This window comes from Heteronotia binoei, chromosome 2 (assembly GCF_032191835.1).
Source record: "Heteronotia binoei isolate CCM8104 ecotype False Entrance Well chromosome 2, APGP_CSIRO_Hbin_v1, whole genome shotgun sequence".
Lineage (NCBI taxonomy): Eukaryota > Metazoa > Chordata > Lepidosauria > Squamata > Gekkonidae > Heteronotia > Heteronotia binoei.
In genome coordinates, this window is record NC_083224.1 from 57917947 (window position 1) to 57934736 (window position 16790).

At 41.4% G+C, this 16790-nt stretch overlaps 1 protein-coding gene across 1 annotated transcript in view; it reads right to left on the reverse strand.

The window, feature by feature from the left end:
* Positions 1 to 3494: 3494 nt before the first annotated feature.
* KDM5B (lysine demethylase 5B) overlaps positions 3495 to 16790 on the reverse strand; it is a 100275-nt gene continuing 86979 nt past the window's right edge. The window contains exons 26-28 of the mRNA XM_060231078.1: positions 12840 to 12994; positions 4491 to 4808; positions 3495 to 4323 (exon numbers count right to left, since the gene is read on the reverse strand). Coding sequence (XP_060087061.1) covers positions 4186 to 4323; positions 4491 to 4808; positions 12840 to 12994 — 611 coding nt within the window. The 3' untranslated portion in view covers positions 3495 to 4185. The remainder of the gene's footprint in view (positions 4324 to 4490; positions 4809 to 12839; positions 12995 to 16790) is intronic.

Sequence of the window (16790 nt, forward strand, 5' to 3'; positions counted from 1 at the left end):
ACGCTTGGCAGCCCGCTGTCAAGAGTGCCTCTTGCCATGATGTTTTCTTTACTGTCTTGTTCCCCAGGAGAAATTATTCACCACAATAAAGAATGTATGGCAACAAAGAACATATGACAGTTATGGGAATAGAGAATCTGTCATAAAGCATGAACCCCAACTCTGTAACAAGACAGAAACCAGAGCTGCAGGGGGTGCAGATGTAACTTATATGCATAAGGTTAAAACACTTGGGACTCTTTAGCTTGGAGAAACGTCGACTGCGGGGTGACATGATAGAGGTTTACAAGATTACGCATGGGATGGAGAAAGTAGAGAAGAAAGTCCTTTTCTCCTTTTCTCACAACATAAGAACTCATGGGCATTCAATGAAATTGCTGAGCAGTCAGGTTAAAATGGATAAAAGGAAGTACTTCTTCACCCAAAGGGTGATTAACATGTGGAATTCACTGCCACAGGAGGTGGTGGCGGCTACAAGCATAGCCAGCTTCAAGAGGGGATTGAATAAAAATATGGAGCAGAGGTCCATCAGTGGCTATTAGCCACAGTGTGTGTGTGCGTGTGTGTATATTGGCCACTGTGTGACACAGAGCGTTGGACTGGATGGGCCATTGGCCTGATCCAACATGGCTTCTCTTATGTTCTTAACCTAGTCATAGGTAGGATTGCAGTGGTAGAAGCAATGTATCCCAAAAGGCACAGAATTTTCTGAACTGGCTGGAACTAGTGAGGCCTGAACTGTTTCAACAAGGCAAAGATAGCCTGTATTCTTTCAGGAGGTAGAGAACCCTCCCCTATTAAGGGAATCTAGCATAGCTCCTCTGAGATGGAACTAATCCCCATTTACCTGGAGTCCTAGTCCTTGAGAGGTCTCCAGAACAAGAGTGCAATGACTTAACAATTGGTCCTTGGAATCTGCCACCAGTAACCAATAATCTAAGTAAGGAAATATACAGCAAGCCGACTAACAGAGGTAACCAATAACTCGGGCTAAACATTTAGAGAATACCCTGGGTACAGTGGCTAGAGCAAAGGGTAGGACAGTGTACTGAAAAACTCATTCTCTATATGAAAAAATGTAAGAGCTTGCAATGTTGAGGGTGGACTGAAATATGAAAATATGCATCCTTTAAATCAGTAACTGTGAACCAAGAATTAAATTTTAATAAATGTAAAATCAAAGGAACGGACACCACAAGGAACTTTGGAACATGAAGGAAAATGTTCAGTTTTCTGAGGTCTAAAATGGATCTATCTTTCTTATCTTCTAGGAACATAAAACAGAAGAAACCCACTAGTCCTTGAGACACCATAATTTCCTCTATGGCACCCTTACTTGGTTGGATTCCCTTAAAGGTAAAGAACAAGGGGAATATACTTATATTCTAATCTGTAACCAAATCTAATATGGACAAAACCTGTTCAAGAGGAGGAGATTGGATTATATACTTAAATTGTAATCTGTAACCAAATCTAACTATGGACAAAACCCATTCAGGAGGAGGAGGGAGGAGATTGGATTTATACCCCACTTTTCACTACCCAAGAATCTCAGACTGGCTTACAATCTCCTCTCCCATCCCTACAACAGACACCCTGTGAGGTAGGTGAGGCCCAGAACAGCTTTTGACTGAGTTATGACTGACCCAAGATCACACCAGCAATTGCACATGGAGGAGTGGAGAATCAAATATGGTTCTCCCAGATAAGAGTCTGCACACTTAACCACTGCACCAAACTGGCTCTAATTATGGACAACACAAACCTAACTATGGACAACACCCACTCATTGGAGGCGATAGCCTCCCAGGCTGTAGCAAACTGAGCCAGCCTGTCCCCGAACTTAACAGAGCTGGCAGCTATCCTAGTCAGAAGGATGACCTTCTGGGATGAATTTTTTTCTTTGGAAGAGGGCAGTTGCTTATTTGACCTAGGTTGATTGGAACCTTTATGCCAATTGTTACCCTTTTGTGGGGTACATGGCATAAGGGTAGGATACTGAGGCCCTGAAGGGCCAGAAAAGCAGTAGTTCATTTGATACGGATGCCTGGGCTGTCTCACAAAGGAACTCTGCTTAAATTGGGACGTGGACGAAAGTGAGACTCCTAGGGACTTCGTTGTCTACCTTTTCTTTATTGGGGAAAGCATTTTATCCATCTTGGAAGAGAAGTGTTTGTGTGTGTGTGTGTGTGTACCTGCCCTATACTCTGAATCTCCTTTTACCTTCCCCCCCACCCACAACAGATACCCTGTGAGGTAGGTGGGGCTGAGAGAGCTCTTACAGCAGCTGCCCTTTCAAGAGCAATTCCTACGAGAGCTATGGCTGACCCAAGGCCATTCCAGCAGCTGCAAGTGGAGGAGTGAGGAATCAAATCCAGTTTTTCCAGATAAGAGTCCGCACACTAAACCACTACACCAAACTGGATCTGGTTCCAAGAACAGAAGAATCTTCTCCCATAAGAGGAGCTAATAACCAGCCAGATCACGAGGAAGCATACACATGGAAACTTTATCCACATATAAATGCAGTGCTCACAAGCCAATAATTGCATGGGGGGGTAGGTCAGCACCCCCATGCCACTTATGTAGAGAGGTACACAGGGCTTTTTTGTAGGAAAAAACCAGCAGGAACTCATTTGCATATTAGGCCACACACCCTGACACCAAGCCAGCTGAAACTGCATTCCTGCTCAAAGAAAGCCCTGCTGGTACAGAAACCTAGGCTGCATTAAGATGTTAAAGAAACCATACTTTCTTTGTGTTCTGAACAAGTCTGTCATCTTTATCATTATGCCAATAACAATGATTTAAGATGTCTTCAATCCAGTTCATTGTGATGTCCACCTCTAGATGCCAAACTAGATTGTATTTCTTTCTCAGTACTCAGGATTAAACTGGGTTTTAAAATCCTAGTTACTGAGAAGTAAACAGACTCAGGAAGATGTCCTAATTAACTCTGGAACCAGGAAGTCTTCACTTCTTCAGCTGTTTGGAAGAGGAAATAAGCATGCAAGTGATGACTTCTTAGCTCATTCTCACCATGATCAAGGTGTATGCGTGTTTATTTTTATGGTCTGAATACTGTTTGTAAATGTTAAACTTCCTGTCTTTTCTATAGTTCAAATCATGCTCATTTCCAGTGATGCCTGAAAGCAATGTTCTTTGTTTTCTTCTCTATAGGAACTGTTCTACCAGGACAGTTGAACTAATATAGGGCCATCAAAACAACTTAAAAAAAAACAGCTTGGTTGCTCATTTGTTGATAATCTGTGGCCTAAAATTAAAAATGAGCCCAGTTTCAAAAAGTTTCCAATTATTAATTGCCACAGATGACCTGCTTAGTACAGATCTATGCTCTAGTTAAAAAAAAAGAATGGAGATTGGTCTGGCATGGACACTTTTTTAAAAAAGGAGAATATGATAGCATGTATCATAAAACTGATTCATTTGGGAAATGGATGTAATTCAACCTTTCTAAAGACACCAGTATTGAATTTTATTAACATAACCAAGGGTTTATTCCACAATATAAACTGCAACATTTGATACAAGCTACCAAAAAAGAAGGAAAAGCCAAAATACAGCTGTGGCCATTACTTTACAGAGCTTTTTTGTCTCCTACATCACTAGTCCATCAGTGACACTAGAACCTAAACATTTGCTTCCTGTACATCAACCAATGCTAAGAGCACCAACACGCTGTTCAGAATTATAATTCCAGTCACTGAAATCAGACACAGAAGTTATTGCTCAGATAAATAAATCTAATCTACAAAATCAAAGTGAGGGAAAAATCTAAAGTTTTCAAAAATGTCAATAGGGATTTCTTCAAAAGAGGACTTATGGGAATTCATAGTGCAATATTTTGCACCTAAACAAAGTTGATTAAGTGTGCTGGTAAATTCCAAAGAGGTAATTTAATGCTGTACACGAAAAGGTGCGTGTTGTGTGATGCTTCCAAATTGGCGAAACCTCTGGCTAAACAGTCAGCATTTCAAACCTCAATAATCACAAACAGCTTTAAAGTTAAAAATACAAAAGTGTCAAACTGTTTTAAGTTCTGAAAAATGATCCCGTGAGGATAGAAGTAGCACCATTGCAACTTGGCTCTAAAACCAGCCCTGTGGCTTGATGGAGAAAAATCTCTGTCTTCTCTTGCAGAGTTCTGAATGCTCAGTAGGCATTTCACTTTTGATATGGAGAGACCTTTCCAGTACAGCTCACACAAATGTAGTCTTCTTTTTCTGCCATCTCTGGAGAAACACCCACACACACCTGATGAAACCACTGGTTGCAACAGCCATCACATTGGACCCAATCCACCTAGATACAAAAAGCACACAAGTCTTCATATGAGGGCAGCAAATATGGCACATCACTTCTATGTCTAGTCACTTTTAAGTCTGTGTTGCTACAAAGGCTAGCAGTCACAAACTTCATATAATTCCATTTCTACACCATCTGCACTACATACTTTCCTCTCAACTTACCTCATCGCCTTCAGGCTGCAGGCAATTGACAGCTGGACAAATGGCATCCTCATCTTCAGACTCTTCCTGTTCAGAGAAGGACATATCCGAGAGAAGCAACTGGCTTTCACTGGAGTGCTGAATGTCAAACAGCCTCTCTCGTTCCAGTTTGCCAGTGCTTAGCTCCCTCAAATGGGTAAATTTCAGTTTTTTCTTGTTGGGAGTTATTTTTCTGACTCTTGTTCTCATCTCACTGCAGAAATCCCCTCTCTCAAAGCGCCTCTTTAGTTTTCTTTCCATAGAGCAACTTATATCTCTCTTTCCTCGGCAACACTCATTCTATGAGACATAATTAAAATAAGAATGTAAAGCATGGTGTAGCTAGTTCTTTCACTCCAGTAAACTGATTATTCTTTCTGCACCCTGCAGGCCAAACTTCAGGTTATACAGGAGATTCAGAGACCTCTTCCACACACTGGAAGTTATTCCTGATTTTCTTGGGAGTCAGTCCACAAGCACTGGAACCAGTTTGAGAAGGGTTCTTCTGCATGTCTGCTTTCCTGTGCATTTTTATAGTTGTGGAATCAATTTCTTTTCTTCTACAAATGGCTTAAACAATGCAATTTTCAGCGGAGGGTGCTGTCATCAGTGTTATCAGTGGGGTCACAGCACCACCTCTTATGTTTTTAATGGCCCTAATATATCAGTATAACAGCGTAGGTTGTAATGCTAATTTAGGCATGCTGTCTGAATTCCCAACTTTCATCTTTTAAAAAAGTATTTAGCAGAAATACAAAGAAAGAGGCATATCTCTGAGGGAAGGACATAGAGACTTTTTAAAAAATGAAAGCTGGAAAACTGGGACACTTCCATCTTAGACCCATTTCAGTCTGGCTTCCGGCCAGGCCATGGGACGGAGATAGTACTGGTCGCCCTCATGGATGATCTCTTGAGACATCTGGATCGGGGCGGCTTGGAAGTGCTGTTGTTGTTAGATCTGTTTGACACAGTCGACCACCAGCTTCTGTCCCACTGCCTCACCAACATGGGGATTCAGGGGTCTGCCCTTCAATGGCTTACCTCCTTTCTCCAAGGCCAGGGACAAAGGGTGGCTATAGGGGAGCAGTTGCCCCAGAGGCATCCTCTTATATGTGGGGTCCCTCAGGGTGCAGTCTTCTCCCCAATGTTGTTTAACATCTACGTGCGCCCGCTTGCCCAGATTGTCTGGAGATACGGGCTGGGTTGTCACTAGTATGCGGATGACACCCAGCTCTATCTATTGTTAGGTGTCCAGTCCAGCTGTGCTCTGGAAGATCTGGACCTGACATTGCAAGCCGTAGTGAAATGGCTCAGGCAGAGTCGACTGAAATTGAACCCAGCAAAGACAGAGGTCCTGTGCCTGAGTTGCAGTGGTCTGGGTAGGGAAATCTCCTTGCCGGCCTTTGATAGGACGCTATTAGCACCAGCATCAAAGGTCAAGAGCCTGGGGGTGCTCCTGGAGCCTTCGCTGACAATGGAGGCCCAGGTAGCAGCCACTGCCAAATCCGTATTCTACCATCTTAGGCGGATAAGGCAGTTGGTTCCATACCTGGAGCACAACGACTTGGCAATGGTGATCCATGCAACGGTCACCTCGAGAATAGACTACTGTAACACCCTCTACATGGGGCTGCCCTTGACTCAACTTCGGAGGCTGCAACTGGTGCAAAATGCAGCAGCCAGGTTGTTAATTGAGCTACCTGTATGGAAGCACATTTAACCTGTGCTGAAAGTGATACATTGGCTGCCTGTGGCGTTCCGGATTCACTTCAAGGTGCTGGTTATAACCTTTAAAGCCCTATATGGCATGGGACCTGTCTACTTTCGGGACCGCCTTTCCACATATGTACCCCCAGAGAGCACTATATTCAGGGTCTCAAAATCTCCTCAAGATCCCTGGACCGAAAGAAGCTCGACTGACTAGTACTAGAGCCAGAGCATTCTCAGTAACAGCTCCCACTTTGTGGAATGCCCTCCCCGAAAACATCAGGGCCCTGCAGGACCTGCCACAGGGCCTGTAAGACTAAACTTTTCAAACTTGCCTTTAATGGTTAGAGAGAGGTGGCTATTACCTTCAGCATCGACAATCTCACTGAATTAATATAATAGGAAACAGAAGCTTGCCATCTCGGATTTTTAATATATATGGAAATGTTTTTATAGATCTGATTTCAATATGTTTGTAAACTGCTAATGTTTTTAAACTGTTGTTAGCCGCCCTGAGCCTGTCGGGGGAGGGTGGGATATAAATCTGATAGATAAATAAATAAATAAATAAATAAATAAAAACTAAAAGAAGGGGGTTAAACTAGCATTTCAACACTACAGTGTTATATCAATATCTCAGGCCCTTTAAAAAATTGAAATCACTTTCAGGAGGGAGTATGGGGTCAGAACAGATGGGGAAAAAACATACGTGGAAAAGCCCAACAACTGACATTCTGATTTTTAATTTAAAGCAACTGTAGTCACCATCTGATTTTATGGTTTTAAACTATTATATTTATATTGTATTAATTTTATGTTGTACACTGCCCTGAGCCCTGCTTGGTGGGGATGTTCTAAAAACTGAATGAATTAATGAATGGATGAGGTGCTCCTAATTTGATCAGAGACTGATGTAGGAGGAAGGAATATTTACATCACCATACTATTTTCTTGTCTTACGTTGGCTTACTGGGCTAACAGGAACTTGAAATGGAGTAGATTTACAATAAGAAAATAGGGCAAAGAGTTACCCCATTCCCCATCACTGCCTAAGTCAAGTTGATTTCCAAGGCTGCTTTAAATTCAAAACAAAAATATCAAGAGAGCCCAGTCACAGCTCTCCTGCACATCTTCAATTAGAAAGGCATGAGATCTTCAATTAGAAAGGCATGCCCAGTGTGTGCTATTTATCCGCTGGGCAACTTTAATTTTAAAAAGTTTTATTAGTTTCAGAAAAAATAGAGGTAGCAAATAGAGGGACTAGAGAGCAAAATACATATTAACCTTATTCTGCATAAAGATACTTTCAAAGAGTACAAGCCTACATCTGCAATACTTTCTTTACATAAATTGTCCCATATTATTATCTCTAAGCTAAACATCATCAACATTTTAATATTTTATATTATAAATCTTTGGTTAAGATATCTATTTGGTTTTGACAATTCCAGTAAAGGCAATTTTGTAAAATACAGGGAAAAAGGAGAAATAAGTTCACACCAGAGAATCTTAAGAGACTTTTGTGTCTAACCAGGCATAGAATTTCATCCAGTATTTTCTTGCTTCTTCCTTAGATCCCCCAGCCAACAGCTGGGATAGAAACTCCAGCTCTGCTGTTTCCAGAATTTTCCCCACCAAGTCCATTTTCGTGGGAATTTCCTGAGATTTCCATCTCTGCACCAACAGAAACCTGGCTGCTATGTTGAAATGCGCCAAAAAAGTCTCATTTCTTTGGAATAGTCCTCAGGAAATATATTCAATAAAAATAGTTCTGGTTTGAATTGAATCTGTGTCTTCATAATCTTCTATAGTGTTTCATGAACCATTTTCCAATAGCCCTTCACCATCTCACATGTCCACCACATATGATAAAAAGAACCAACCTGTTTAGTACATTTCCAACATTTGTTAGACATATTAGTATAGATCTTACACAATTTCTGTGGAGTCAAGCACCATCTATAAAACATCTTATACAAATTCTCTTTAAAAGTTACTGACCTAGTTAATTTAACATTGAACTTCCATAGTCTCTCCCATTTTTCTAATGTGATATTGTGACCAAAATTTCTCGCCCATTGAACCATACAATCTTTTACAACTTCGTCTTGTGTCTTCATCTGAAGTAGATATGCATATAATTTGGAGATTAGCTTTTCCTGTGGACCTAAAAGTATTTTATCAAATGGGTATTGTTCTGTATTGAAACCTGTCGTCTTGTCTTTGGCATACCTAGATTCAGCTTGCATTCTCAACCACCAATTCATTTTGATGTCCATATTTTCAACTCTTCTCTGGTTTTCAACTGATTATCTTTTCCCAACCACTCATTATATCTATAATTCTGATTTGGTTTTAAAAGATTTGGATGAGTAAATGCTTCTACTGGAGAGACCCATCTTGGAATTTTTTGATAAGTTCTGATTTTTAACCATGACCACGTGTGATACAAGGATTTTCAAAACCAATGGTTCTTAAAATAGGAATGCCCTTCAAGTCTTTGATACCATAGATACGCATGCCACCCCATAGTGAGATCATGTCCCTCTAACAACAATTGTCTCTTATCATTCAATAGTATCCAGTCTCTTACCCACAAAAGCACAGAAGCTTTGTAATACAATTGCCAGTCTGGAAGGCCCATACCTGCTCTTAATTTGAAATCTTGCAATGTCTTTAGTTTGATTCTAGGTTTTTTGCCTTGCCAAACATATTTGGAGACCATCTTGTTCAATTCTTGAAAAAATCCACTATTTAAAAACACTGAAACAGTTGGAAACAAAAATAATAGCCTTGGATTTATTCATCTTTATTAGGGCTATTCTTCCCCATTAAGGATAGGTTTAAGTCATGCCATTTTTCGAAGTCTTTTTTAATTTCTTTAAGTAGTTTATTATAATTGTCTGTTTTTAAATTGTTACACTTATTTGAAATAAAGCACCTAGATATTTGATTCTTTTCTCATACAAAACCCCTGATTTTTGCTGAAGAGATTGAATTTGTTCCATCATCATATTCTTTGTCAAAAATTTTGTTTTGTGGTAATTGATCTTCAATCCTGCCCAGTAGCTGAATCTATTGGTTGCTCTAGTATAAAAACTAGGTCATCTGCAAAGGCTCTCAGTTTATATTGTTCATCTTTTATCACTGCTTCCTTGATACTTGTATCTTCCCTTATTTGGTTATTCAGTACCTCTAGAGATAAATAAAAAGTAAAGGTGACAATGGACAGCCTTGTCTTGTACCTTTTTGAATATTAATTGCATCTGTTAGTTCACCGTTCACTGTCACCCTTGCACTTTGAGAAGAATATATTGCTTCTACTGCTCTCAAAAAGTTTTCACCACATTCCATACCTTTCAATTGCTGTAGCATAAATTGCCAACGAACATTATCTAACGCCTTCTCAGCATCGAAGCAAATTAGAGCCAATTGTTTCTCTGGATGAGTTTCATAATATTCCAAGATATTACAAACTGTTCTGACATTATCTTTCAGGTATCTTCTAGGAAGGAACCCTGCTTGGTCATAATGTATTATAGACTGTAAAACTTTCTTCAAACGTTGTGCCAATATTGCGGCAAAAATTTTATAATCCACATTTAAAAGGGAGATTGGATAGTTTTTAATATCTTTCAGATCAGTATCTTTTTTTGGAATCAAAGATATTGTAGCTTCTTGCCATGAAACTGGTATTTGGCCTTCCTCTTGAATCTTTTCAATAAGATGCTTAAATGGTAACAATACAGACTCCTCATAGGCTTTACAGAATTCCGCAGGCAATCCATCAGCACCCAGGGTTTTGCCATACTTTTGGGATGCCACTGCGTCTCCAAGTTCCCTTACTGTTATTGGTTCATTTAAATTTTTTGGTTGTTGTTCTGTAAATTTATTGAGATTATTTTGGTGAATATATTCTTCTAGATCTATTTTATGAGCTTGCTTATCTTCATATAATTTTTTATAGAACTGTTCCACGATTTGACATCTCTTGCTTTTGAGTTCTCTCTTTATTATTCTCCTCTTTCAGGGTCGTAATTATTCCTTTGGCCTTTTCTTTTCTCATCCTATAACCAACCATCTTCCAGGCATGTTAGCATGTTCAAAAAAGTTTTGTCTAGCATACCTCAATTTTAACTCCGTCTCTTCCATAAGTGACATTCAATTGGTGTTGTATTTCTTTCACCTTTTTTTGAAATTCATGTTTAGTTGGTTGTTTTTTGCAATTTTTTTCAGCTTCTTCAGTTTGTGACATTAGATTTTGAAAATTTTCAGTTCTTTGTTTTTCTTAATACTATATCTAATTCCAAGGCCCCTGAAATAAACTTTAGCAGTGTCCCAAACTACTTGCATCTTTACATCTTGTGTTATGTTCTGTTTAAAAAAAGATTCCATTTCCACCTTTGAGATATTTAGCCTCCATGATCTTCTCATTCGTGTATACCTTTGAGCTTTATCATTACAGGACTATGGTTTGAAATAACTCTTGTTTGAATTTCTGTCTCAGCTAGATCCTTGATCATACTTGCAGAAAGCCAACACATATCGATTCTTGACCAAGTTTGATAGCTAGAAGAATAGTAGGTGAAATCTTTAGAGATTGGATATCTTGTTCTCCATACATCAACCAAATCCAGTTCTGCTAATTTCCAAAAACTTATTGGTAATTGGAGACTTTTGCTTTTAGTGTGTGCATTTTTTTTGTTCAGTTGTCTGTCAGAGACTGCATTAAAATCTCCTATTAGACAATATTCTACATATTCCAGATTTGATAATTTAAGACGCAAGTCTTGAAAGAATTTCTCTTGTTGGTCATTTGGGGCATAGATATTTGCCAGTAATTTTTTTTTATTATCTGCTGTAATTTCCACTAATAGAATTCTTCCATCTTCAGAGGCATACTACAATTGTGGGTTAAATTTGTCCTTAATATATATTGCCACTCCCCTTTTCTTCTTGTTCATGTCTGTTGCTGTAAATAAATTACCAAGATTTTTTATTTTTCAAAATATGTTGGTCTTTAGTTAAAATATGAGTTTCTTGCAAACAAATTATGTCCATTTCTATTTTTATCAAATTTAGATATTCTTCCTCCTTTTGACAGGAGAGTTAGGTCCATTCACATTAATTGAAACTATTGAGGCCATTATGGGTTTTGCTTATCACTATCTTTCTCATCTTTTTTGGTCTGCTGTCTTGTCAGGTATCTCCGTGGTTCATTTGGATTCTCTTCACCAGAACTTTCTTCCTCCTTATCATCATCCTCCTTTTCCTTGCCTTCTTTTTCCTTCACTTTATCCAAAAAATCCTGAGCTTTGAAGATGGAATTTATCCTGTATCTGTTCTCCTGGTAAGTAAAAAGAAGGCCTTCTGGCATTAACCACATATAGGGCATTTCTCTACCTCTCAAAAAATCTGTTAACGCTTGGTATTCTCTCCTCTTTTGTCTCACTGGCCAAGGTACCTCTCTTAGAATTTTCACCATATTTCCAGCTATCATCATAGGTCTGTCTCTTGCTTGTTTCAAAATGTCATCTGTAGTCCTCTTTCTTGTGAGCTTCAAATGAACTTCACTAGGTAATTTATTTTGTCAGTCCAAAAAAAAAAAAGAAAACCGAGAAGGAAAGCCACCAATTTCTTCACCTAGTGCTCTATCTGGGCCAGGGAAATTTACAACCATGCAGGGAGATATGAAAGAAATGCAAAGCACCTTTATGACTGCTATAGCACAGCTGACTAGTAAAGTAGACAATATTGGTGACAGATGGCAGAGATTAAACAAGAGATTTTAGAAAACAGCAGACAGACAGCTGAGACTAACAAAGCCTTAAAAGTATTAGATGGCCAGGTGACAGAGAATATCCAAAAGGTAGAACATCTGGAAAAAGAATAGAATATACATGTGCTTTTGCAGTTGGAAGTAGACAGAGCTGCCTTTATGTTGAGGTTTCAGAATACACCAGAAGAGAAAATGTTAAGTGAAGCCTTGGCTGAAATTTTACAGGTGACTCTTCAAAGGATGGAAGAAGAGTTTGATCAAGTTAGACGGGTGCCATCAAGTTATACAACACTGGGCAACTTTAAAAGCAACATGTACATTCTGTTTTATGTAATTTTAGAATTATATATAGAAATGGAAGATGTCTTTCTTTATTACAAAGTGCTCAACTATAAATGAGTTTTGGTGCGAACAATATATGCCAATTTCAAAACTTGTAATTAAGTGAGGGGGGGAATGGAGCTCATGTGATGTCACTGAAGTATGGAGATAGTAACAGCTGCAGCTATTGTTTCATTACTTATTAAAATGATTCTGCATTAACTACACAAGAAATACAGGAACAGAAGAGGCAGCATGCACTTCATGTCAGGGGATGTAAAATGCAGAGGACTGTATTTCTGATGTGTCTCTCAGGCCATTTGCATCACTTGCTGGTGTGACTAGCAACGTTATGGGGAAATAACTTATTCTTTGGAGAGGCACTCTGTGACTCCATGGGTCCTGTTGATGAGAAGCTGCATTTGGGGAGGGTGGGGGTTAAAATAAACCTTTTCACAAAATTTCACTTAATAGCTAAGCAACTGCTGTCTTTCTCAGTGGAATTTTGGTCCAAAAATACCTGCCTTTTCACTTGTTGGTCCTACTGATGACTTCTGTTCAGTCTTTGCAACAGGGTTCTGTTTTGTGAATAAGATCTCGTAGAGCTCTTGTATTTCAGGTAGTGAAACCTGTAGCAATTGGGCTTCCATCATCAATTCATTCAGCTCTGCACTAATAGCTATAATGACAACACAAAAAATTGTATGATTCCAATAGTGACATTCATATATTTTAAATCTCTTTCTAAAGAAAAGTTTGTTCACAAGATCTACCCCCTTCCATATGAATGTACAGTCCAGAGCTGCAACACAAAGATCTTGTCACTTTATGTTTAGAATCTCACTTTTGATAATAAGTAAAGCACATGAGGACCCACAGCAATGTTGCACAATGTTTCCAACAGGCTCTTAATCTCCCCTCCAGACTTAGCCCTCCATGACATCTTCCCTGTAAGGTTACATTTTTGGGAAAAACAGGTTACTCACCTGTAATTGATGATCTTCGAGTGGTCATCTGTGCAGTCACACACATGGGTTTTCCTATCAGGACGAACCCTACCTCGGAGATTTTAAATAGCTAGCCTAGGCGTTATTTTTGGCGCGCACTCCCTCCCGCTCTGGGGAGCAGGCATCCACTGCGCATGCCTGTAGCGCGAGGGAGGCGCCCAACCCACTCAGTTTCTTTCCCCGCCGCTGACATAATAGGAGCGCGGATATATAAGACAAGTAGCCAGCAGCGGGGACGGCTGGGCGGGCGTGTGTGACTGCACAGATGACCACTCGAAGATCATCAATTACAGGTGAGTAACCTGTTTATCTTCTTCGTGGTCTCTGTGCAGTCCCACACATGGGTGACTGATAAGCTGATCTGCAAGGCGGTGGGTGCTGGCACTAGAGTTGGAGGAAAAAATAGTGCAAAGGTTAGTGCAACATAGGCAGCACATTATAGGCTATAAGGTAAGTAACTACTCACCAAGCCCGGACCAGCTTCTTAGTCAAAGATGGAGCGAAGAACTGCCTGTCCAAAGGATGCATCCCACCTAGCACGAACGTCCAAAGCGTAGTGCGTGGCGAAGGTCGAGGAGGAAGACCAAGCGGCAGCAGCGCAAATGTCCTCCATGGATACACCCCTGGCAAGGGCAGATGACGTTGACAAAGCTCTTGTAGAATGAGCTCTTATGGCAGATGGAACTGGTTGCTTCGCGAGCTTGTAGCACAGCTCTATAGCAGCAACCAACCACTTTGATAGTCTCTGCGTAGATATCTTTTTTCCCTTATGACGGCGGCCGTAGGCCACGAAAAGTCTGGAGTCTGTGCGGAACGATGCAGTTCGATCTATATAGTAGGCGAGTGCTCTTCTCACGTCTAGACAGTGTAGAGCTTCTTGGCCCTTATCCGTAGGCCGTTGGAAAAAGGCAGGTAAGGTAGTGGTTCTATGCAGATGGAATGCGGAGACCACCTTCGGTAAGAAAGCGGGATCTGGCCGTAACACCACCTTATCATGGTGAAACATGGTGTAAGGCGAGTCCGCTCTGAACGCGCAGAGATCACTTGCTCTTTTAGCAGAGGTGAGTGCAACTAAAAGAGCCGTTTTCCATGAGAGGAGGTGAAGTGGTATCGTAGCCATAGGTTCAAAAGGTGGTTTTACTAGTTGGCTAAGCACTAGTGACAAACTCCAGCTAGGATACATTTGCCGTAGTGGTGGGTGCAAATGTAAGATTCCCTTTAAGAAGGATTTCGCAGCAGGGTGTGAGAAGACAGTTCGACCCTGTACATGCGGGTGAAAAGCTGAGATTGCTGCCAGGTGCACCTTCAGAGAGGAGTACGTAAGGCCCTTTTCTGACAAATGCAGTGTATATGCTAAGATTTGAGGCATGGAAGCCGAGGAGGGTCTGAAATTATGCTTGGTAGCGTAGATGGAAAACCTTTTCCATTTCATGGAATATGACTTCCTTGTTGACGGTTTCCTTGCATTAAGGAGAACGTGTCTTACTCCTTCAGGAAAGTCTGAGAACATATCCTCCAGGCCGTCAGGCGAAGTCTGTTCGGGTCGTGGTGCAGAACCCTGCCGTTCTGTTGGGACAGGAGGTTGTGTGCCAGAGGGAAGTGATGGTAAGTGCTTTCTGACAGGAGGAGAAGGGTTGTGAACCATGGCTGACGTGGCCACCATGGCGTCACGAGAATGCAATCTGTGTTGTCCAGTTGAATTTTCTGTATGCACCGTGTTATTAACGGAAAGGGAGGGAAGAGGAAGTGTAGTGGACCGGTCCACGTCTGTATGAAGGCATCCCCTGCAGACTGTTGTGAGGGCGGACCTCTCATAAAAAAGATCGCACACTGTGCATTGTCTGGTGCAGCAAACGCATCTATTGACGGAGTTCCGAATTTCCGGAATACTGGCAGAAGGTATGACCGGTGGAGTGACCACTCGTGGTCGTTGATGGAATATCTGCTCAGTCTGTCCGCTTGAACATTCTGTATGCCAGGAAGATGTACCGCAGTGAGGTGAATCTGATGGGCAATACTCCAATGCCACAGGTGCATTGCTCTTTTGCAAAGGCGGGTGGATGCTGTCCCTCCTTGCCTGTTTATATAAAAAACCGTCGCCACATTGTCTGAGGCGATCTGTACGTGTAGGCCTTGAAGAGATGGAAGGAACGATTTTAACGCTCTGTGAACAGCTAGAAGCTCTAAGCAATTGATGTGGAGCGACTGTTCGTACGGTGTCCATTGCCCCTGGACCGTGAGTACGTCGAGATGAGCTCCCCAGCCCCATCTCGAGGCGTCTGTTGTAACCACTGCTGATGGACTTGGCCGTAAAAAGGGCATTCCCGCAAGCAGGTGAGCTCGAACTGTCCACCATTCGAGCGAAGGGAGGATGTGGCTCGGAACAGTGAGGACCGTTCCTTGAGATTGGTGTTGGGGTCGAAACGCGCGGACGAACCAGATTTGTAGGGTTCGCATGCGTAGTCTTGCGTGTGTCAGAACTGCCGTTGTGGCTGCCATAAGTCCTAACATGCGCTGAATGTTGAAGGCCGCTTGTTTGGGTTGTTGCATTATTTGTGTGGCCAGCGTCTGAATGGAGGATATCCTGTCCACAGGAAGATACGCCTTGTGGTCCGTGGTGCACAAACGAGCCCCAATAAACTGAATGTCTTGAGTTGGGGTAAGGTGTGACTTTTGATGATTGACCTGGAGGCCCAGGTTTGCTAGGAGCGCAAGTGTGATGGAAATGTCCTTCATCAACTGTGTCCTTGAAGCTCCCACAAGGAGCCAATCGTCTATGTATGGGTAGGTTGCAACGCCGCGTTGCCTGAGGTACGCTGCAATAACCGCCATACATTTTGTGAATGTCCGTGGTGCCGTGGAAAGTCCGAAGGGCAGAGCTCGGAACTGGTAGTGGTTGTTGCCAACGGCGAAACGCAGAAACTTCCTGTGGCATTGGTGTATTGTCAGGTGGAAGTATGCGTCCTGTAAATCTACCAGTGCCATCCAGGAGTTTCTGGGGATTAATGGCAGAATCGATTGTAAGGTGATCATTCTGAATTTTCTGTGGCGGATGAATTTGTTTAGGGCTCTTAGATCCAGAATCGGGCGCTGTCCCCCATCCCTTTTCGGGACTAGAAAGTACCTGGAATAAAAACCTGTCCGATGATACTGGACTGGGACAGGCTCTATAGCCGCTTTGGCTGTTAAGGTGTCTATTTCTTCCTGAAGGGAAGGTGATGGGGGAGTGGAAACAAAATGATGTCTTTTTGGTGGTGCTTGGAACTCTATGGAGTAGCCCCTCAAAATAATGTTCAGAACCCATTTGTCTGTGGTTATTTGTTGCCAATTGTCGAGAAATGGAAGAAGCCTGGAGACGTGCTGAAGTGGTAGAGGTAGAAAGTCAAAGAGACTGCTTCGATGAAGATGCAGCCTTTTTAGGTGGTTGTGGTCTCTGCTGTCTCTGGTTAAAGGATTGCTTTGGAGGAG